Source organism: Bos grunniens, chromosome 2 (assembly GCF_055505025.1).
Source record: "Bos grunniens cultivar Pamir isolate PY7600 chromosome 2, Bosgru_T2T1.0, whole genome shotgun sequence".
NCBI classification, from domain to species: domain Eukaryota; kingdom Metazoa; phylum Chordata; class Mammalia; order Artiodactyla; family Bovidae; genus Bos; species Bos grunniens.
The window spans coordinates 1,530,081-1,553,556 of NC_141166.1; the positions used below are offsets into that span (position 1 = coordinate 1,530,081).

The 23,476-nt window shown below is 55.2% G+C and overlaps 1 protein-coding gene across 3 annotated transcripts in view; it reads right to left on the bottom strand.

Moving 5' to 3' along the window:
- PADI2 (peptidyl arginine deiminase 2) overlaps nucleotides 1-23,476 on the bottom strand; it is a 58,085-nt gene that overhangs the window by 15,599 nt on the left and 19,010 nt on the right. For all 3 annotated transcript variants that reach the window (XM_086324832.1, XM_086324824.1, XM_086324839.1), the window contains exons 2-7: nucleotides 23,072-23,255; nucleotides 21,934-22,006; nucleotides 12,999-13,060; nucleotides 7,503-7,620; nucleotides 6,607-6,732; nucleotides 1,074-1,252 (exon numbers count right to left, since the gene is read on the bottom strand). In XM_086324832.1, the coding sequence (XP_086180958.1) occupies nucleotides 1,074-1,252; nucleotides 6,607-6,732; nucleotides 7,503-7,620; nucleotides 12,999-13,060; nucleotides 21,934-22,006; nucleotides 23,072-23,255 (742 nt within the window). The remainder of the gene's footprint in view (nucleotides 1-1,073; nucleotides 1,253-6,606; nucleotides 6,733-7,502; nucleotides 7,621-12,998; nucleotides 13,061-21,933; nucleotides 22,007-23,071; nucleotides 23,256-23,476) is intronic.

Genomic DNA, 23,476 nt, shown 5'->3' on the forward strand with positions numbered 1-23,476 from the left:
CAGTTCACTTGCCCAGTGTCTCGTGGGCTCAGACCCAGGCAGTCTGACTCGAGCTCCTTCTCATAGCCCTGAGGCCCAGCTTCACCTGCGGCCGAGCCCATGGCATCTCGCCTTGAAGTGGTCTAGAGGCGAAGCAGAGGAGCAAGCCCGTGTCTGAGGGGGCAGCCGGGCCCTCCCTCTATCTGAGCGAAGGGGGCCTGAGAGCCAGGGCTCCGGGGCTGCAGTTTTGGTAAGAGGTCCTTACGGGTGGGAAGCAGCCTCAGCTGGGGGCACCGCTCCCCTAGGGGGCGAGTACTCGCCTCCTCGCTCACTTTCTGCAAACCAGGAGCCCACGTGCGCGAGATGTCTGGCCGCAGCGGGGGGACGTGGTTCAGGATTGTGATTCGGCAGCTCCCACGGCGAGGGTGCAGGGCCCGTTAGGGAGGGAAGAGCAGGGCACACGCGCGTGGCTTAGTTTGCTCCTCGTGCCAACCAATGGTTCCCTGTGCCCAGAACTACACCCACCCTGCACATGGATGGGGGCTTCCCAGCTGGCGCAGCGGTAAAGAACCTGCCTGCCAACGCAGGAGACGCAAGCTGGATCCCTGGGTCAGGAAGAACCACTGGAGAAGGAAATGGTAACCCACTTCAGATATTCTTGCCTGGGAGATTGCACAGACAGAGGAGCCTGGCTCCTCAAGTAATGTCTGATCTCGCTGCATCGAAGTTTTCTTCCTGAAGTCAGCTCACATGATAATCAGGCCAGGCTCAGCCTTCCTGTTTCTGCTCTGGGCACCTCGTTACAGTCCACGGGGTTGCAAAGAGCCAGATGCAACTGAGTGATTGAGCGCACACACACACACACACACACACTCTCTCCAGGGAGCAGGCAGACCTGGGGACAGGCGTGAGGTCAGAGACACACCCGAAGAGCATCCTGGGGAGGAGGTACAGTGAGGAGGACCCCCAGGGCGGGGCTCGGAGGCCCTGGCGGATGTGTGCAGGTGATGGGAGCACTTAGATCTCCAAACCTGGGCTTCCTCCAAGGGGAGCCCGCTCCGCCCCCGGGAGCCCCTCCTGGCGAAGGCCCTCACCTCGGCCATGTACTCCAGCAGGCTGACGTGGATGGAGACCAGGCCCGTGAAGCCCTCGTCGGGAAAACGCAGGCCTTCCACGAAGAACAGCAGCTCCGCGGAGCCGCCCGTGTACTTGACCACGTGGTAGAGCTTCCGCCGGCCCAGGATGTGGACGTAACGCTGGCCGAAAAAGGGGTCTGGAGGAAGAAGGACCCAGCTCAGGCCCCACTCCCCCAGCCGACCGTGGGGCAGGCTCGCCGATGGGGGCGCGACAGCAAAGCCCCTTGTCCTCTACACACAGGGAAAGCACGAGCGGCCAACGCCACCGGAAGGGCCGCGGCCCGGTCACCGTCCCAGCCCTGCTGGGCCCTAGCCCTGTGGCCCCGGACCAGACGCCCTCCCAGCTTCCAGCTTCCTCGGCTATAGAGTGAGTGAGCTCTCCCCAGGAAGGAGACAGAGATGAGAGAAGCTGAGGACTGGGCAGCCAGTGGTGGCGAAGAAGGGAATTATCGTTCGCATTTTACAGAGGAGGAAACTGAGTCCCAGAAGGGAAAATGGCTTGTCTGGTGTCATATAGCCAGTACGTAGCTGAGCTGGGAATCAAATCCCTAATTCTGAACCCCAATCTCTCCTCCCCTTTATATAAAGAAAACACCCACTTATGCCCTCAATTCCCCTCTGTACAGTGGAAGCCGTATCAGCATGTGGGTCTCTCGCTGTGCATTTTTTTTTCCTGGTTGCACACGTTTGCAGCTGGGAGGAAAGGCCGGTTTCTCCCGCACTCCTAGGCCACTGAAATCTCCTGGCTCCTCGCAGTGCTGTTCCCTCTGCTTAGAAGGCTTGTCTCCCACCTTCAGGCTTCTGAACTGCGCCCAGATCCCCCAGAGACCAAGCCAGGGGCTCTGTCTGCAGCGTCTGCACCCCTGGCCTTCCCTGTCCCAGCCCAAACGGACATGATCTCAGTGTTCAGCTGTTGGCCCCCAGAGCCTGTCACCTGCATGATGGCTGAGACAGGCCCGGCCGGGCCCAGCGCAGGTTGGGTTTGATAAACATCTGCCGAATGCACCAGTGCGCCCATGTCACCGTATGGGAGCACTTTCAGGCCAATTGAGAGTGCATATACTGAGTTACTGCTCTCTGACCACATGGGCAAGGACCTCTGCGCAAGACAGAGAGGGTCAAGAAGTGGCCCCTCGCAAGGCTCAGCTGGTGGTAAGATCGCACAGGTGAGGGAAGCGTCACAGTAGAGCTCTGCGGTGAGTGAGCTGGAGGGGTTACTGGGAGGCAGAGGAAGGGAGCGGGATGGGAGGAGTTTGAGCGAAGAAAGGCAGCCTTTGAGATGCCCTTGGGGGTGGCAGAGGTGGGCACAGCGAGAAGATGCAATACTTGCATTGCCAAACGCATGGAGGTAGGACCCTAGGCAGTTCCAGGAGAAGTTTCTTTATGCCCTGCAGAGCTGGAAGGGCAGAGTAAGGCTCAGCTTAGTGCTGTCGTCAACAACAAAGGGAACGATTAATGAGCAGGCGCCCGAGGGCTACAACGTGTGCAAAATGAACAGAGGAACCAGCGAGGCCTGGGCTCGGGATGGCACCTCACATAGGAGAAGGTGCTCAATTAGATCTTGGTTATAAATACAGCTCCCTGAGGGTGGGTTACCTGAGTGGCTATGACTTCCAGAGTCAGAGAGATGCCTCTTTGGCTTTCAAGCTGCAAAACCCCAGGGAATTCACTTAACCTTCCCGAGCCTCGTTTATTCATCTGTTAAATGGGAGACAGTAACACTCATGCCACAAGGTGCTTGCAAGATAAAATCAGGAACCGAGGTAAGCTTGGTAACCAAGGGTGATGATCGGTAACACAGCTGGGACCCGCTGGTATTACTGTTATGAGAACCTGTGAATGTATCGGCAGACCCTTTACTGAAAAACACGACTTTCTCGTTGAATGGTTTAGGAATAGAAGGCAAAGGAAAAAATACCTCACCTCCCTTTCTGTGGGTGGGCCCAAGAAATGAGGAAGACAGACCGAAACACTGCGTGTCCCAAGGGGTTTGTCACAGGTCAGAGCAAAAGGTGACATCCTTCTCATGCAGAAAAGACACGTGTCCTGTGTCCCAACCACCAAGGAGGTCCAGATGGCTCCGCATCATTAAGGAAAATTCTCCCCCAGGGACCCAGGGCCTCCCATGACCACGTGTCTCAGGCTGCACTTGAACTGATGCTGGGAAAGTGATCTCAGGCCACAAAGCTGACTTGTCTTTCCAGAAAGCTCCAGAACTTTCCCACGGCTCAGGGCAGCTAGGTGGGATGTGTGTGCGTGTGGGCTCCCCCTGGGCCTGGGAGGGTGGGGCTCTGGCAGGGGAGCTGGGTGGGGTACGAGGACACGTTTTGGCCCATCTGTGTGTAGTCTTTTCTGTCTGTGGCCCACAGTATCTCGGGCCAGCTCCGGGCAGATCGATCACTCGGTGGAACAATCAGCCACTGTCCCCGGAGCCTCCTTCCCCTGTCTCCCATCCCCAGCTGGACGCGGGCCTGCCTCCGCGTGGCCAGCTCCCCCTGCAGGAACCAACAATGCCCCTCTATGGCATGGCCCACGCGACTCGGGCTGGCCCCACCAGCCACCCTGACCTCTCCTTAGCCCTAGGCATTGGCCCACAGGCTGGCACGTGGCATCACCCTTCCAGTCAGGGTGGAGTCATTCCACCTCCCAAGGAGACTCTGAGAGTGTGAGCAACTGTCCTGGTTTGTCCGAGATTGAGGGGCTTTTCAGAATGAGGGATTTTTAGTGCAAAAACCAGGACAGTCCTGGGAAAACTGGTGCAAGCCAGTCACCGCAGCCCCGCAGAGAAAGGTCAGGAGCCGACCCCTGCAGAGAAAGGTCAAGAGCCGACCCCTGCAAAGAAAGGTCAGGAGCCGACCCCTGCAAAGAAAGGTCAGGAGCCGACCCCTGCAGAGAAAGGTCAGGAGCCGACCTCTGCAGAGAAAGGTCAGGAGCTGACCTCTGAGACCCGAGGGCAGAATCCGAGGCCGGGGTACACACGCCTGGGCCTTCCTAACAGCACTGGGGATGCCTGTCCACGTCACTGACTATAATCAACGATCACAATAACAGCCCCCTGAGAAGCAGTGTCATCCACAGGGAGCGTTCCACGGACCAGCTGCTGAGTGCTGACATGTTTCTTATTTGATCTCTGTTGCCAGGGGGATAGTCAGGCCTCTCCTTAGCCACGAGTGACATCCCACACTAGGTACCCAAGGGCTGGCCTGCTGAGACTTGCCCACGCCCGGGATGTGAAGCCCCTGGGCTCCAGAATGGCGTCTCAGGGCCCCTGAGCCCCCAGCCCAGCCCCTGGCCGCTGGGTACGAGTGGCACGTGACATTCGTGTAACACCACACAGCCTCACCCACGGTACACCTGGAGTTTGGCAGAGACCTCAAAATGTCGCAAAAAGGAAGAAAAGGAAACCACGCCATTGACAAAATTCCTCTCAGCCTGCTCTTTGGTGCCGAGTGTTCACCCGGGGCTTCGGTTCTGGGGGACACGGACTCTCCCGGGCTCATCGCTGCGTCAGTGAGGCCGTGCCCCTCCACGGGATGGCAACCCGATAACACAGCCTGGGGATGGCGCAGCAAAGCGCTTCCAGCGGCGGCTCCCGTCTGCTCGGCTCCCGTCTGCTCGGGGCCCAGCGTGGAAGGCTGGGCGGGGGACGGACGTAATCCCGAGCCACACCTCAGGCTACCGCCACCCTCAGAAAGGCCTCCAGGTCACGGCTGGGGGCCGCCGGGAGCAGCAGGCCGAGCGTCACAACGTGACCTCGGAGGCTGCCCGTACCCCTCCAGCCCGGCCAGCAGCCCCACCCGCCGTGGTAACCCCGGCCTGGATGGGGTAAACAGCAACAGCTCGGGCCCCCTGGGGCAGTGGAGCCGGCCTGACTGGGGACCTTTCAGCCCTCGGCAGTCACTGCCCGATCCCGGGGTGGATCAGCAGGAGGACGGGCTTCAGGTGACAGCTGTCCACTGCGGTCCTGGCGGAACCCCTCCTGGAGGCGAGGGCCCGGGGTCACCGGGACCTGCCCCGGTTCTGAGTGGGCCTGTTCTGTGAGGTGGGTTCCAGAGCTAGGAGACCCCAGGCTCCTGGAGGGACAGGCACGCAGGGCAGCTCCACCCCGCACCACGGCAAATCGCAAAGCGAACTATTTTGCTGAGAGAGCTTTTTAACACATAAATCAGAGCTTGACAGTCGCTTGCTTAAAAGCCTCTAATGGCTTTTGGCTGCGCTTAGAGTCAATCCAAGCCCTCTCTCTGCCCTGGCCCCTGCCCAGTCCGCCGACCTTGACTCCAACACATCCCTTGCTGCGGTCTGCTGCCTGCTCCCCTAGCGCTCCAAACCGGTTCCCTCCGCTTGCAACGCTCTTCCCTCAGCTCGGGAATGGCTGGTTCTTTCTCACTGTCGGGAGACCTGGGCTCGATCCCTGGGTTGAGAAGATGCCCTGGAGGAGGGCATGGTAAACCACTCCAGTATTCTTGCCTGGGAAAACCCCATGGACCGAGGAGCCTGGCAGGCTGCAGTCTGTGGGGTTGCAGGGAGCCGGACACGACTGAGCGACTGAGCACTCAGCACTTCTCATGGCTGGTTTGGGTCTCGACTCAGATGTCGCCCCCCTTGGAGAGGCCCCCCGACCCTCTATGCCAGTGGCTCCCGCCTCCACCTGCTGTCCCCTACGACTTGCTTTGTGTCCTTGCCTTGTCAAGCTCCCCGTGACGTCTCCCTCACAGGCTGTCCCCTCCCTGAGGGCAGGGTGCTGACCCAGGGATCCTGGTGCTGAGACCCAGCACCCGGCACGGGGGCGCTCAACAGCCAACCGCAGAAGGCATGAGACAGAGCAGGCAGCTGTGGGCATTAGCCCCTTGCAAAGCATGTTTCCCACACAGGGGGCCCCGGATGCCCTGTCCTTGGCAAGATGAACTAGGGGTCTACTCCTCGAGGGTGCACACAGCATCATCAGGGGCTCTTTCAAAGTCGGGGCGGGGGACTTCCCTGGGTGGTCCAGTGGCTGAGACTCCACGCTCCCACTGCAGGGGGCCCGGGATCGATCCCTGGTCAGGGAACCAGAGGCCACGTGAGCCCACATGAGCCCACGTGCCATAACTAACCATCCCCCATGCTGCAATGAAGACCTGGCATGCCAAAAAAAAAAAGTCGGGGCAGTTTTTCATTTTCAGAAAGTCCAAGAGGAGAAACACCGGCCGGGGAGAGGGTGGGTCCCTGCCTCAGGCGTCATGAAGGCGACATGAGTCTGGGGAGGATGACTCACAAAGCCCGTGACTGTCACCGCTGACTCCTTGAGGGCGGAGAGGCCGAGCCCTTGGGGCCCTGACTTCACAGGGCTGAGGTGGCCCTGGATGATGGCTGGTCCATTACCAAGAGGCCAGTCCTGGACCTCTCCAGCCACCTGCCCCTGTGATGACTAAGGGGGCCCTGGGGAGCCTTAGAGGGTGAAGCACGCTCCCCGAGGGCAGAAGCCGCTGGAGGGTGGGCAGGGGATACTCACTCTCCACGCAGAACACGCCCACTTTGTCCGAGTCCGACATGGAGATGTAGAGGACGATCTCGTAGCCGGCAGGGAGGTGCTCAGGGCCTTTGGTCCGCAGGATCATCTGGGACATGTCCTTCAGGTCTGCGGGCAGAGGCAAGAGGAGGCTGGAACTGAGAGAACCGCTCTGGGCTGCAGGGGTCGGAGGTGCAGGGGACTGGATGAAGGTACTTGGGAGGTACCAACTTCCAGTTATCCTCGGGATGCGAGGAACAACACAACTGATCTCAGACACTGCTGCACGTCTCACGTGAAAGTCGTTAAGAAAGTCAATCCTAAGAGGTCTCCTCTCAAGGATTTTTTTTTCTATTTCTTTAATTGTGTACCTATATGAGATGAAGGATGTTTACTAAACTTCTTGAGATACTCACTTTATGATGTATGGGAATCAAATCACTGTGCTGTGTGCCTTAAACTCACATATTGCTGTATGTCAATCATATCTCAATTAAAAAAGAAAAACAAAAGAGAACTGTGGCTGGAATGTTGGCCTGTTACTTTTACAAGCAGGACAAAGCAAACCCCAAACGTATATATTATGGAAACATATATATTATGAAAAGTGTAAGAACTAGTTGCTATCTCCAACACCACAGATGACCTCCCATAACACTTTTGGAACATCCTTCTGCTCCTTTTTTAACATAGGTGCAGCTTCGTGAAGAGCGTGGTTCCAATCCAACCGAGCAGTACTGATAGTTTCGCCATCTGTTCTTAGCAAGAGTGGATACCTGAGTCCAGTTCTCAGGAGAGCCAAGGTCACACCCGCCTCCCGCTTTGCCCAAGACTTGGCCCGAATGTCCCCACTGCCCCTCCCTGCCCTCCTCGCAGCCCCGAGTGCTGAGCCCGCGCACCTTCCTTGCTATAGACCTTCTCATCACTGCAGTCCTCCTGGGGCAACCAGGGTGTGTCTCGGTCACAGTTCACCAGCAGGATGGCGCCCTGGCCCTCAGGGCCCCAGGTCCAGGATGCCTGCGTCGGCGAGGAGAGAGGGCAACGCTGTTGTCTCTACTTCTGCAGATGTTCCCAGCCTCAGAGCAGACCCCACAGGACACTGGGGAGACGGCCCAGGGTGAGACTCAAGAGCAGCCACGGGGGCAGCTGTGACCTGGCGAGCACGAGTCCTTCGCCTGATGCCTGGAGAGAGCCAGGGTTAGCGCCAAGGCAGGCTCAGGGTGGGGACAGACAGGCAGAGAGACAGATACAGAAGGCTGGCTCGGGCATCACGAGCCTCACATCTGGTGCCCCACTGCCTGGAGTGGGGTGGGGAGGCAGGGCCCAGAGAAATGGACAGGCAGACATTTTATGACGGGCTCCAAGGCAGAGGGAAGGCAACATGGGGCCTGACTGCAGACCAAACCACAAAGCTGCAGCAGTCAAAGCAGCAAGGTGAGGGCACAGAGACAGACACACAGATGACCGGCGCGGACAGAGCCGGAGAGGAAGCACACTTACGGGGCCGTCAGCCCACGACAAGGGGCAAGCCTACCCCGGGCAAGACAGCTTCTTCAACAGACAGTGTTGGGCAAACCCCGACAGCCACGCCCAAAGAACCAAACTGGGCTTCTTTCTTACAAATGCCACACACAAGCATGAACGTAGAATAAAGACGTAAATGTGAGCTCTGAAACCATAAAACTTCTAGAAGAAAACACAAGCAGTGTGCTCTTTGACATCAGTCTTAGAAACAGTTTTTTGGGATCTATCTCCTCAGGCAAGTGCAACACAAGCGAAAACAAATAGGATCACATGAAACTAGAGAGCTTGTGCTCGACAAAGGAGACTATCAACAAAATAAAAGAGCTGCTTACTGAATGGGAAAAGACGTTTGTAACAGATATATCTGATCAGGGTTAATACCCCAAATATACAAAGGACTCATACAACTCAAGGTCAGAAAACAACCTGATTTTAAAAATGGACAGCAAAGCTGAACAGACATTCTTTCCAAAGAAGACATACAAAGGGGGACAGATATGTGAAAAGACGCTCAACATCTCTAATCAACAGGGAAATACAAATGAAAACCACAATGAAATGCCTCACGCCTGTCAGAACGGCTACCACAAAAAAGACAACGAATAATAAGCACTGGCGAGGATGGGGAGTACAGGGAGCCCTTGCGCACTGCTGGTAGGAATATAAGTTGGTGCAGCTACTATGGAAAAAAGTATGGAGATTCCTCCAAAGAATTAAAAATAGAACTTCCGTATGATCCAGAAATTCCACTCTTGGGTCTTTATCTGAAGAAAATAAAAACACAAATTAGAAAAGACATATGTATTCCCATGTTATTGCATTATTATTTACAATAGCCAAGATATGGAAGGAATTTAAGTGCCCATCAGTAATGAATAGATATGGGAGCACGTGTACACCCGTGGTGGATTCATGTTGACGTATGGCAAAACCAATACAATATTGTAAAGTTAAAAAAAAAAAGTGCCTGGCACATAGTGAGAAAAAAAAATAAATGACTGGATAATGAAGATGCAGTACACATACACAATGGAATAGTATTCAGCTATTAAAAAAAAAGAAATCTTGCCATTTGCAACAACATGGATGAACCTAAGTGAAGTAAGTCAGAGAGAGACAAGTACTGCTATGTACTATAAATGAAAGCTGTGAAGACAGTAAATGTTAAGTGTTTTCATCGGAAGGAAAACTTTCTTTTTTTCTATTTCTAAAGATTGAGGGCAGGAGGAGAAGGTGGCGCCAGAGGATGAGCTGGTTGGATGGCATCACCCACACAACGACATGAGTTTGAAGAAACCCCAGGAGTTGGTGGAGGACAGGGAGGCCTGGCACGCTGCAGTCCACGGGGTCGCAAGGAGTCGGACACGGCTGAGTGACTGAGCAACAACTCTGTACCTATATGAGATGATGGATTTACACTGAACTGAGTGCGGTGACCATTTCATGATGTGAGTCCAATCACCAGGCTGTGTGCCACAGAGCAACTGAAGCCACAGGCCACCACCACTGAGCCCCGTGTGCTCTGGATTCGCTGCGGCAACTACTGCGCCCACGCACCACAGCTAGAGAGTCCACGCGCTGTAACGAAAGATCCCGCACGGTGTAACAGAGACCCCGAGTGCTGCAGCCAAGACCCGCCGCAGCCCAAATCAATAAACAAAGCCATTCTGCGGTACCTTAAACATACACGCTGATATACGTCAATTATATCTCCGTAACACTGGAGGGAAGAAGAGGCACCCAGAGGGGCTGAGGGCTCTCGGGTGAACGGACACCCGGCCATTTTCAAACTTGCTCTGAGTGCTCCAAGTGGGACCTGTAAGGTGATTCCTTTTCAAGACTGAAGCCAGAGCGATATTAAGACAAACTCCAACCGGATCGCGTTGCTTCCCTGCTTCACGCCTTGTCAGGGGCCCCCTGTTGACTCGGGCCGTGGGGCCCCGCGAGACCTGCCCACCTCGGCCCCTTTCCGTCTGCCTCCCCCTCGCTGGCCGCCTCCCGGCTCCCAGAAGACTCCAAGCTCGGGCCTTCACGCGCTGCCCCCTCTACCTGGAAAGCGGCCCTGCCCCGCTTCACCTCGCCAAGTCCACCCCTCCTTCCGGTCCCAGAGCATAACCCCCCTTCCTCCTGGAAGCCTCTCTGATATTCTGGACCAAAGCAGCTTTCCCTGGGTTCACGCGCTCCTTCTGGGGCGGACTCAGGACAACTGTGCCGAAACCGCCGCCAGTCTTCATTCACCGTGGCCCCCATGCCCCCTGGACTGCGGGCCCCGGTGGCAGGGCCTGCTGTCTCTCCTGCTCTCGCCATCCCCCAGGCCTGACCCAGTCGTGAAACATAAGAGACGCTGAAAAAATATTTATGGGATAAATCAAAACAACAACACACACTGGTACCTCACACTGGTTAGAACGGCCATCATTAAAAAGTCTGCAAATAATAGATGCAGGAGAGGGTGTGGATGAAAGGGAACTGTTGGTGGGAATGTGAACTGATGCAGCCGCTGTGGAGAAAAGTACAGAGGTTCCTCAAATAACTGAAAACAGAGTTGCCGCATGATCCAGCAATCGCATACTTGGAGATATTCCCAGACAAAGCATAATATGAAAAGATACACGCTCCACCACGTTCACAGCGGCACTAGGCACCGTCACCAAGACACAGAAACAACCTCCGTGTCCATCGACGACGAACGGAGAGGCTGTGGAGCGCGCGCACGACGGCACATGGGCGTGGAGTGGGACGTGCGCACGCCGGCCTATGGGCGTGGAATAGAACGTGCGCACGCCGGCACATGGGCGTGGAACGTGCGCACGACGGCATATGGGTATGATGGAATAGGACTCAGCCACCAAAATGAATGGTACACGCCGTCTGCAGTAACATGGATGACTTCGGAGGTGTCATACGAAGGGAAATAAGTCAGAAACAGACAAATACCAGTGACAGCATTTACACGTGGAATCTAAAATACGCCACAAATGAACACATCTACAAAACAAAAATAGACTCCCAGATATAGAGAGCAGACTTGTGGTTGCCCAGGCGGTGGCGGGGGGAGGACCAGGGGCCTGGGATTTGCGGACGTACTAGTACATACAGGATGGCTGAACAGCAAGGCCCTACTGGTTAGCACAGGGAGCTGTGTTCATGTCCTGTGATAAGCCGTAATGGAAGAGAAATGAAAAAGAATGCACAGGTAGAGCTGAGTTACTTTGCTGCATAGCAGAAATTAACACAACGCTGTAAATCAGCCGTACTTCAATGAAGTTAAAAATATTTATGAGATGAATGAAGATCACGTTAAACTGCACTGGCCCAGATGAAGGAAGTCAGGGCAAGTCCAGGCCCACAGGGGCTGGGTGAGCCCCCAGCTCCTCGGGGGAAGCAGGACGCCTCAGGGGCCGCCCTGGGGCCTGCCTTCATGTGGCCGCAGACACTGAGCACAGATCTGTGGGCTGACTCGGCCTCAGGAAGGCAGGGGTGGGCGGACGCCCCTCCCTGGGAACCTCCGGGAGCCAGCTCCCCTACAGCCCCGAGGAACCCCCAGAGGCACGTCAAGAGTTTGGAGCTGGCTGCCAGGCCCCAGGCTTCTCACTGGGCTGTATTTAATTACTTTTTAAAGTGCCCGTCTCCATATAATTTAAACCAGCATACAGGTTGTTGTTATAAAAGTAGTGTATGCCCATGGCAAACATCTAAGTGCTCTAGAAGAGCAGAAAATGGAAAATAGAAGCCAGGATGTGCAGAGCAAAACCAGCGGAACTTAAAAATGGGGTTGAGATTCACACTACCATATATAAACTAGACAGCCAGTGGGGGTTTGCTGTACGACTCCGGGAACTTTAACCAGGGCTAGAGAGGTGGGATGGGGTGGGAGGTGGGAGGGAGGTTCTAGAGGGAGGGGATATATCTATACCTGTGGCTGACTCATGTTGATGTATGGCAGAGGCCAACACATTACTGTAAAGCCACTATCCTTCAATTAAAAATAGATAAAACGGGGGTGAGGAAGACGACTTGGAGAACACAATGCCGCCTACACAAGTTAAAAATACACACACCCTAACCACACTGCATGTTTCGCAAGAATCACAAGAACGGAAAGTGACCCATTAAAATCATCCACGTGGTCCTTTGCAGGGGAGCAGAGTGGGAGTGAAGGAATGTAGGACCGGGGAGAATGAATGAATGAACAAATGAGTGAATGATGAATGAACAAATGTGCTCAGTCGCGTCCGACTCTTTGTGACCCCATGACTGTAGCCCACCAGGCTCCTCTGTCCATGGGATTCTCCAGGCAAGAATACTGGAGTGGGTTGCCATGCTCTCCTCCAGGGGATCTTCCCAACCCAGAGATCAAACCCAGGTCTCCCACATTGCAGGCGGATTCTTTACCGTCTGAGCCCCCAGGGAAGACCGGATGAACAAATAAATGAATACACAAAACCAGGAAGAGGGTGTGTGTGCATCATTAGAGATGACACGCATTGAATTGGGAATGATTACTGCAATCTTCTGCTCCTGATGGCCAAAAAAACCCCAAAAAGGCAAAACTGTAAGAGCAAATGCTTTGGCGGCACTTCCTCTGTGGCCGGACGTTCATCCTTTACACCAACTGCATGACCTGGGTGTCCCCACCCTCCGGATGGGCCACTGAGACTTGGGGACCAGCTCTGTGGCTGTTCCTCTAAGGAGCTTGCTCCTCGGTGGGCTCTGTCAATGGTGTGTGTGTCTGGGAACTTGTCTTCTCATCTGTAAAGTGAGAGTTGTTGGAGTTTGCTGGGAGGACCGTGGCTGCCTGCAGGCCGCAGGCTGGGGCTCTGGCCCTGGAAGCCCCCCATTCAGGGCCGCCTGCCCTGGGAGTGAGGTACCTTTCTTGGGTTGTTCTTCTCCACCACGCCGTCGCGGTCTGCATCCACATCCAGGGAGATCTCTGGGGACAGACAGGTGGGTGAGCTGCTGGGCTGGCCAGAGAGGGTGGGGAGGGGGCAGGAGGGGGACCTACGGGGTTACGGTGCAGCTCACCCGAGGGAAGAGCTGTGCTGAGGTCACCTTAGCCAACCCCCTGCCTCAACACCACACTGCTGGATGGAGACACGAGCGGACGCCGTGCAGATTGCGAAACTCATGAAGGTGCTGCCGGGTGGGTCTGGGGTCTCCCGACCCCTTGCTGCTCCTCTACAGCTCTGGGTGGTGGGCGGGGTGAGCCGCACTGGGCAGATCTGGGAGTTCAGAGAGGTCAAGGCGCGTGCCCAGGGCACAAGGTCACAGGGTCACACAAGGAGATCTGAAGCATACACCGCATTTCGTGTGAATCAAAGCTCAGATGTTGGAAACTTTCACGGGACTCCCTACCTGCCTTCCTGGCCTGTCCTGGGGCTGTGTACACATATGCGTCTGTGTGTTTCTCTTCCAGAACTCCAGGGTGTCTAGACCCCACACCTAAGGACTGAGGGTTTTACTTTGGGTGGGAAACTGCATTGTCAGCTCCTCTTGATCTGACTGTGCCCAAGAGGCCAAGCCGCCAGATAGAGGATCCAGGATGGGGTCCTCGCTGTCCCTCCTCTGGGGGAGGGACCTTCTTTGTTCGTAGGCCTGCTGTGGGGACTTCTGGGGCAATGAAATGAGCCCAAAGTTCAGCATCAGACAGGACTGAGCTTGAACCGTGGTTGCAGCTTGTAAGCTGTGTGGTGCTGGGTGGCTTAGACAGCTTCTCTGAGCCCCAGTCACTCTACCTGAAAAATGAGGCGCTTTCCCATTAGATGAGTTGTCCTAATTGCAACGGTAGGCGCTGCTGACGTTTTGAACCAGATTGTTGCTGCTGCTACTGTTGTGGGTCTACCCTGTGCATTGCAGGGTGTTTAGCCACATCCCTGGCTTCTACCCCCTGGGTGCCCATAACATCCCCCCAGCTGAGACAACCAAAAGGTCTCCAGATATTGCCAAAGGTCCCCTGGGGGCAACATGGCCCCCTGAGTTAGAGACCAAGAGGGTGAGGCAGGGGAAATGTTGGGAAGGTGGTGGGAGCGACATGGGGAGTGGGGCGAGCTGGGTCCAGGTCGCGGACAGCCTGTGGGCTCGGCCTTGGGCTGAGCATGACTTGGACGGAGGTCGGAGCTGGGTGAGAACGACCGGGTTCCTGGTCGGTCCTGCTGGCAGCTGAGCTGTCTCCCTGGAGGGGTGGCGTGCCTCCTCTCTCTTAAGTCAGGGATTATACGGAGGGCCTCCCTTTGCCCACAGCCCAGTTGCCTCCTCACTCTGAATGCGGCTCTTCCAGGTCTGGAAGGAGGTAGGAGGGTGGTTCTAAGGGCACCGAGTCCTTGGGAGAGGGAGGCAGTATCCCCACTTCTGCGCCCCACATTAGGTGCTGTAGGAAATAATTATATAAACTCCTCCCATTGATCCCATTCACACAGCAAATCACTACTGAGCATCGACTGCCTCTAGGCCCCACACATGGGGAGCGGGGTGGGCAATCGGCCCACAGTGCCTGCTCTCAAGGAGCCCCCAGTCTTCTCTGTGTGTGGTTGGCCGTTTATTCGTGTCCAACTCTGTGACCCCATGGACTGTACACCACAGCCTCCTCTGTCCATGGGATTCTCCAGACAAGAATACTGGAGTGGGCAGCCTATCCCTTCGCCAGGGGATCTTCCTGACCCAGGGATCAAACCCGGATCTCCCGCATCGACAGGTGGATTCTTTACCGTCTGAGCAACCAGGGAAAGTCCTATGAGACAAATATTATTGTTCCCACTTTATAGGCGAGCAAACTCAGACTTGGAGATGTCACTTGTCAGCACACTGGGCTGATGATCTGGGGGCTGGTGCGGGATAAGACTCCTAGGGACAGAGTGGAGAAGGCAGCCCCACCAGCTACTGTTAGAGACGGAAGGCTTAGAAGCACCAATATTGATGCTGGCTCCCAGACTGCCACGGACTTTCCAGCGGGACACTCCCCAGGGAATGCTGCTGTTTGGGGAGGTTGCCTTCCTGAAGCTTCTCCCAGGGGACCTGCTGCAGACCCAGCCCTCTCCAGGAATGACTCTTTGCTTTTCAAGATAACAATCTCTCCTGGGTGTACAGTTCTTTGTGGACAGGAGCGCACTTCCCATGGGTGTTTTCCCTCAGTCACCACCCTGGCCATCCTGCCATAAATAGGAGGAAGGAAGGCTCCCAGCAGGGCAATGACCATGAAGACCCCAAAAAGTGCAGGGCCAGGGGTCGCCCTCAGGTCTTGGACTCCAGACCCCTGCCCTTGGCTGTTTTCTCCACAGTCTCAGGCTGACCTCCGCCCTGGGTTGTTTCCAAAACCAAAGCCCACCTTCCAAGACCCAGGACTCACTCCTCTAGAGGTCGTTCCCAGAGGAGGGGCCAACTCCCCACCCTGGTGACCCTGTGGCTTTGGTCTCTAAGCTGCAAGGCGCCACTGCATCACGGCTCCTGTGGTCCGTGAAAGCAGTGGTCACAGGAGAGAAATCAGGAGCATTTCCCTGTACTTCATTATGAACTTTTCGTTACTCTGGGCTGCACCATGTGGCTTGCGAGCTCTTAGTTCCCTGACCAGGGACTGAACCTGTGGTGTGCACCAAGTCCTAACCAGAATGCCAAGGAACTCCCCATTATGAATTTCTTACATTAAATTTTTGTTATCAATGTAATATTTGCACAAGTGCAAAAAAAAACAAAACAAAAAACCAAACAAACAAACAAAAAAAACCCAAAGAGAGTACCAAACAGCTTCTAAATAAACCCAGGGGTTCTTTGTTTAGCCTGTCCCCTCACCGCCTGAGGGAAGCTCTATAATACCGAATAATATGCCTATTATTTTTTCTTCGGTTTATTCAATTGGGACAAATTTCACTGACTTTCCATGAAATCACATAATCGGGCTCCCTTATCATCCACCTCCTGACATCCCACGGTGCTTGACACCTTCTCTCTTGTGACTCTTGACAAAACTTTATGGTCAGTTGGAACGGCCTCCTCACCCTGCCGCCCTCCCTCGGAGACTCCCCCAAGTTACAAGGTATTCCTCGAGGACTTCTCCCCTTCAAAGCTTCCCTCAAGGTCCAGTCTAACTGGATTCCTATGGGATGCTCCTGAGGGGATGGGAGCAGGCTTGTGGCCTGCCCAGGGCTCTGCCTCCCGGAGCCGCTCTGTCCTCCCTGGGGAGGGGGAGGCGACATCTGTTTCAGGGCCTCTGGGCTCCAGACATTTCCCGGAGGCTCCAAATCCTGCCTCAGCTCCCCAGAATAGCCCCAAGGTGTCAGGTGGCACCCAGGGTGTGAGATAGATTAACTGGAAATGTCACCAGGACTGGGCTCAAGGCAGCCTGCCCTGGGGAATCAAGACACTGGCCTCAGCTTCCGCACGAGCGCTTTGGTGGCTGCCAGCCCCTGGATGGTGGCGGGGCACCAGGCCTTCTTGCCTGACGGGGCAGCTTGGGGTGTGGTGGGCAGGGGACTCTCCCCGACAGTCACTGAGGGCGGTTATCCTGGGTCTGGGACAGGGTACAAGGAACGAGGGCCTTAGGTTGATGCAAAAAATCCTCCAGGGTCCCATCCATGTGCTCCTCCCTTTGCAGGACCTCGGCAAAGAGGGTGAGGCTACGCCTCTCTCCACCATCTTCCCCTCAAACCCCCTTAACAGCGAGGAAGTTGCGAATCAGCCCTACCCAGGGGCTCGGAGGCTCTCCGGGATCAATGAGCTCGAAACTCACTTTATAGCCTCGAAAAAGTGAGGTCCAGGGAACTCCCTGGTGGGCCAGTGGTTAGGACTTTGTGCTTTCATGGCCAAGGGCCTGGGTTTGATCCCTGGTTGGGGAACTAAAGCCCCACAAGCCAAATGGCACAGTCCCCCCCCTCAAAAAAAAAAAAAAAGTGAGGTCTACAGGGAGAGGGCATATCACAGGTTTTTGGCAAGACTAGGACCGAGAACCACAGCCTGATTTGACCAAGGGCATCATGATTTTGTTCTTGATACCAGGAGGAAGACTGAAGCACAATAAGGTTCTTCAGCGTCACATAGGCAGAGAGAAAATGGGCTGCCCAGTGCCCCAAGAGGAAGCGACAAAAGCAAAGAGCATTACCTCAGCACCTAGCCCCTGCCAGGCCTGGGGATGCCCCATCCCACTGAACCCCTATAAGCACTGTGCAAGAGCACACTGGAAACCCATTTTACAGATGAGGAAACTGAGGCTCAGCGGAATGGTGGTCTTAATGTGGCTGGAGAGGGGAGAGCCAGAACTTAGACCTACTGTATTTCCGTGCACTCTGAGGCCAGTGTTCTTTCTACCCAGTGTGGACTCAGGACAGAAGTAGGGTGAGATGGACACTAATACATCCCTGGGGGACAGTCCCACCATCATGGGTCATTCAAGGCATTCTTGCCTCTGAGCCGCCACCCTCAAATGATCACTTAGGCTGTGGGGCTCCTGGGGTAGATCCCTGAGGGAAGACAAGACCCAGATGGGTCAGACAGACCAGTGGATGGGTCCCAAGGGAAACCTAGTTTTCACCAGGCTTCCTGGTGAAACATAAATTCAGTGGGGGTGAGTTTTTCATAAAGCATTATTTCTGCAATGTGAACGACTGTCTTCTGTTTTGAGATTCAGTTCAGTTCAGTTCAGTCGCTCAGTCGTGTCCGACTCTTTGCGACCCCATGAATCACAGCATGCCAGGCCTCCCTGTCCATTACCAACTCCCGGAGTTCACTCAAAGTTCATGTCCATCGAGTCCGTGATGCCATCCAGCCATCTCATCCCCTGTCGTCCCCTTTTCCTCCTGCCCCCAATCCCTCCCAGCATCATAGTCTTTTCCAGTGAGTCAACTCTTTGCATGAGGTGGCCAAAGTATTGGAGTTTCAGCTTTAGCAACAGTCCTTCCAATAAACACCCAGGACTGATCTTTAGAATTGACTGGTTGGATCTCCTTGCAGTCCAAGGGACTCTCAAGAGTCTTCTCCAACACCACAGTTCAAAAGCATCAATTCTTCAGCACTCAGCTTTCTTCAAAGTCCAACTCTCACATCCATACACGACCACTGGAAAAACCATAGCCTTGACTAGATGGACCTTTGTTGGCAAAGTAATGTCTCTGGTTTTTAATATGCTATCTAGATCGGTCATAACTTTCCTTTCAAGGAGTAAGAGTCTTTTAATTTCATGGCTGCAATCACCATCTGCAATGATTTTGGAGCCCAAAAAGATAAAGTCTGACACTGTTTCCACTGTTTCCCCATCTATTTGCCATGAAGTGATGGGACCAGATGCCATGATCTTCGTTTTCTGAATGTTTAGCTTTAAGCCAACTTTTTCACTCTCCTCTTTCACTTTCATCAAGAGGCTTTTTAGTTCCTCTTCACTTTCTGCCATAAGGGTGGTGTCATCTGCATATCTGAGGTTACTGATATTTCTCCCGGCAATCTTGATTCCAGCTTGTGCTTCTTCCAGCCCAGTGTTTCTCACGATGTACTCTGCATATAAGTTAAATAAACAGGGTGACAATATACAGCCTTGACAAACTCCTTTTCCTATTTGGAGCCAGTCTGTTGTTCCATGTCCAGTTCTAACTCTTACTTCCTGACCTGCATCCAGGTTTCTCAAGAGGCAGGTCAGGTGGTCTGGTATTCCCATCTCTTTCAGAATTTTCCAGTTTATTGTGGTCCACACAGTCAAAGGCTTTGGCATAGTCAATACAGCAGAAACTGATGTTTTTCTGGAACTCTCTTGCTTTTTCGATGATCCAGCGGATGTTGGCAATTTGATTTTTGGTTCCTCTGCCTTTTCTAAAACCAGCTTGAACATCTGGAAGTTCACAGTTCACGTATTGCTGAAGCCTGGCTTGGAGAATTTTGAGCATTACTTTACTAGTGTGTGAGATGAGTGCAATTGTGGGGTAGTTTGAGATCATGCCCTGCCTACTTTTTAGGTGCTAACATGTTAACAAGATGGTAATAATTGATGGTAAATTACTTTATTAATGTCTTTGTTTCTTTTCGGCCAACCTTCAAAATCGTTAGGTCTACTAATTTGGTGGGGAGGGGAGGGGACATTTTACTGACCCATGGAGCCTAAATATCTGGAACTTGTGGCGGTTACAGAAATAACTCTTCAGTGAAAGTGTCAGCACCCCAGGACAAGCCTGGTCCTTCATCATGTATTCGGTATCTTCTGCCCAGTCTCAGCCCTATGGCACCCTCGCTTGCCTCCTGGCTGTTGTTGTGTAGTCGCTAAGTCAGTCTGATGCTGTGATCCAATGGACTGTAGCTCCCCCCCCAGCCTTCCCTGTCCATGGGTTTCCCAGGCAAGCATACTGGAGTGGGTTGCCATTTCCTCCTCCAGGAGATCTTCCCAACAACCCAGGGACCGAACCCATGTCGCCTGCATTGGGAGGCGGACTCTCTGCCCCTTAAAGACCAGGGAAGCCACTCCTGCCTCCTCACAGTGTTACTATACCATCCATCCTGGGCCCGCGCCTCCCTCCCTACAGTGTCACTGCACCGTCCGTCCTGGGCCTGCGCCGGCCTCCTCACAGTGTTACTACACCATGTGTCCTGGGCCCAAGCCAGCCTCCTCACAGTGCCACTGTGCGGTCTGTCCTGGGTCCACGCCGGCCTCCTCACAGTGTTACTATGTCGTCAGTCCTGGGTCCGCGCCGGCCTCCTCACAGTGTCACTGCACCATCCGTTCTAGGCCCGCACCGGCCTCCTCACAGTATTACTACACCATCTGTCCTAGGCCCGTGCCTGCCTCCTCACGGTGTTACTACACCATCTGTCCTGGGCCCGTGCCTGCCTCCTCACAGTGTTACTACACCATTCTTCTGGGGCCCGTGTCGGCCTCCTCACAGTGTTACTACACCATCCGTCCTGGGCCGGCGCCTCCCTCCCTACAGTATCACTGCGCCGTCCGTCCTGCGTCCACGCCTGCCTCCTCACAGTGTTACTATGTCGTCAGTCCTGGGTCCGCACCGGCCTCCTCACGGTGTTACTACACCATCCGTCCTGGGCCCGCGCCTGCCTCCTCACAGTGTCACTGCGCCGTCCGTTCTAGGCCCGCACCGGCCTCCTCACGGTGTTACTACACCATCCGTCCTGGGCCCGCGCCGGCCTCCTCACAGTGTCACCGCGCTGTCCGTCCCGGCTCCACGCCGGCCTCCTCACAGTGTCACTGCGCCGTCCGTCCTGAGCCCGCACCGGCCTCCTCAGTGTCACTGCGCCGCCCGTCCGGGGCCGCTGCGTTTTGCGGGAGTATCGTCAGTGGCATTGTTAGCCCCCTGGGAGCTCCCTCCTCTGCCAGGCTTTGGGCTGCTGCCCGTCCCGCTAACGTCCTCAAGTGTCCTTGCCTCTGTGGGGTTGGGTTTCCTAGGGACGGTCACCTGAGACAGCCTGGGGCACCGTGTACCCGTGAGGCTCACACGTGCCAGCCCTCAGCTGCAGCGCTGGAAGCTTTGGTTTACTCTCCCAAGGTCCCTTCCCACCACGTAGTCCTGAGGACTGGCCCCCAGAGACCGGGCACTCACTCCCTCAGTGCGGAAAGAGGGGCAAGTGACCGGCAGTCAAGCCCGTTTGGGAATCAGCTCAGAAGTGGGAGAGCAATACTACTGAGCCTGTTTGGGGCTAAAAGCACAGGGTTGGAGAAGGAAAGGCTGGCTTGGGAGCTAGTTGTTTTGTGGGGGGATTTCCGAGCCCACCCCCTCACCTCCCCTACACCCCCCTATATCCCCCCTACGCGCCCCCACTCCCCCCCCCCCCACGCCCCGGGAGAATATGACATAATTGAGACGGCTGGGTGTCCCATAGACCACGTTCTGCTGTGTGGCCCCAGGCAAACCTTGGTTTTCTCATCTGTAAAATGGGGACTATAATAGCATGTCTTCTTAGAATAGATGTGAGAATAGACTGAGCTCATGATAGCTAAACCACCTCACGCTGCAGCCTGAAACACTGTCAGTGCTCATAGTAATCGCCACCTCCACACCAAAGTCCTGGACACAGAGCAGCTGTTCAGCAAATAGACATCACTGTTATCTTCAACGCCCTCAGGACATAGCTGATGCTCAGGAACAGGTAGCTTACCTTCCCCTGACCTGTCGCCACTCTGTCAATGTTAAACTAAGGACTCACTGAAATGTCCCCCTGGCTTGAACATTATAGGAGCTAAATGGAAAGGACAAGTAATACCTTCACTGCAGAAGAGCCCATGGGGTGAAGCCCTGGAACCTCGCATTCCACGTGCCCTGGCATCCAGGGGAGGGGAGCGCGGCGCAAACAGAAGAACCCTCAAAGGAGTGAGCCTGAGCTCTGGACCCAACCGGCACCGTGTTGTTGCGTGACTTTGAACCAGGTCCCTAGCCTCTCTGGGCCTCAATGTCCTTGTGAATCAAATGAAGGGCTAGGACAAGGTGGGTTAAGGACCCAGGTTGCATCTTTACACCCTGAGGGCTGGGTCTGGGGAAGGCAGGGGTGCAGCTGGGGCTGGGAAGGACAGTGCAGGCTTTGTAGACAGGCCATTCTCCTCTCGACAAGCGAGCTCTTCTCCGGGCTGCAGGGCAGAGACGGGGGAGGAGCAGCCTTGGCTCTTTCTCCCCACGGTCCACAGAGCCTGTGACAGGGACTGTGACAGCCAGCTGAGTTGCTGGAGGACCAAGGCACACCTCCCCCCGAAGCACCCCCCAGGCCTGCATTATTAGAGGAAGCTCCGAGTGCCAGGCGGGCAGCACTGAGAACAGTCCAAGCGCCTGGGAAGGGCAGCAGTGCCAGCCCCTGGGGAACAAAGGCACCCAGGCCGGAGCCACGCAGACTCACCGATGGCCGTGAGGAAGAGCCCAGCCTGGTCGACGGGCGTGATCCCCTCCTCCTCATAGTAGCTGACGGTGACCTTGATGGGGGTGGGGGAGGGGCACCGGGGGAGGGAGAGAACAGAGGTCACAGGTCACAGGCAGGCAGACCCGCAGGGACCACCTCACAGTCTGTCAAGCCAATCCGCTCTAACCAGCTGGACCCTCTCCTCCAGGAAGTGCTCCTGGCTTGGTGGGCTGTTTCTCTCAGAATATCTAAGTAGACGGGGCTCCCCTCTCTCAGAGGGCATCCAGGGTGTTGTCTGCTACTTGCCCCCCTGTGCGTCCTGCTGCCGGCCCCCACTTCTACTGGGGTGTGTATCTAGCTCCCACTCAGCAACAATGGAGCTTAGGCTGTTCTCACTGGACGACGCCCAGTGCCATCTCTGACACGGGACACATGTGACGTTCCTGTTAATAATTAGAGAACCCAGGGAACAAAGGGTCTGGTCTCGGCTCTATCTCTTGGGCATGGGCGCCCAGCATCCCATCTGATACACAATGAAACCAAGGACGTTCGTGGCCGTCGCTTCCAGTAGCCTAAGAGTCTGTGCTAAGAGTCCCGTGACATTAACCTGCCATGAATTCATCCTTCTGTGGCTGTAGCCATGAGCTGATTTACTGAGCTCTTAAAAAGTGGTTGGTTTGAACTGAGATGGGCTACAGGTGTGAAATGCACAGACGATTTAGACTCGGCGTGGAGAAAACCTTGGTCTTGTTTTTTATATTGATATCACGTTGAAATGACAGTATCTGGATATATGGAGTTAAGTAAAAAAAATCATCAAAATTAAGTCCATCTATTTCTTTTTGCTCTTTTACTTACTTACTTATCAGCCATCCCGCCCAGTATAGGGGAACCTTATTAACAGTTCCCTGACCAGGGATCGCGCCCGTGAGCCCTGCAGAGACCGTGTGGAGTCCCAACCACCGGACTACCGGGGAGGTCTCTCTTTTTGCTCTTTTAATGTGGTTGTGAGAAAACTGAAACCGACATGTGTGGCCCATGCTCGGCTTTTCCTGCCCGCGCGGATCCGGCCCGTCCAGATACCGGCCTGGCCCCCGGCCCCCAGGCCCGCGCAGGAGCACCGCCCCGCCCACGGTACCTTGTCGCTGCTGGCCTCGGGGCTTGCCTGGCTCATGGTGAGCCGCAGCGTGGTGCTGGGCGACAGGGGCCAGCGCTGCTTGCCGTTGGTGGCCACCTCCTCGGCCTGCCCGTCGCGCACCACCTCCACCCGCACGCGCTCCGAGTGCTTCAGGCCGAAGGTCTGGGCCCCCGCAGGGGCCGCGCTGGAGGGAGAGAGGAGGCCGCGTCACAGGGACCGCTGGGTGGGAGGGGCCAGGGCCTTCAGGAAGACACCCCTGGGGGGCAAGGCTGCAGGGCTCCCCAGGCGGCCGGGTCTCCCAGAGGACTCAGCTGTAAGGTAATCACCTGGTAGTGAAGAGGGCACTAGCTAAAAATACAGGTTCCTTCAGTGTGGGAGGGATAAATTAGGAGGTTGAGATGAACT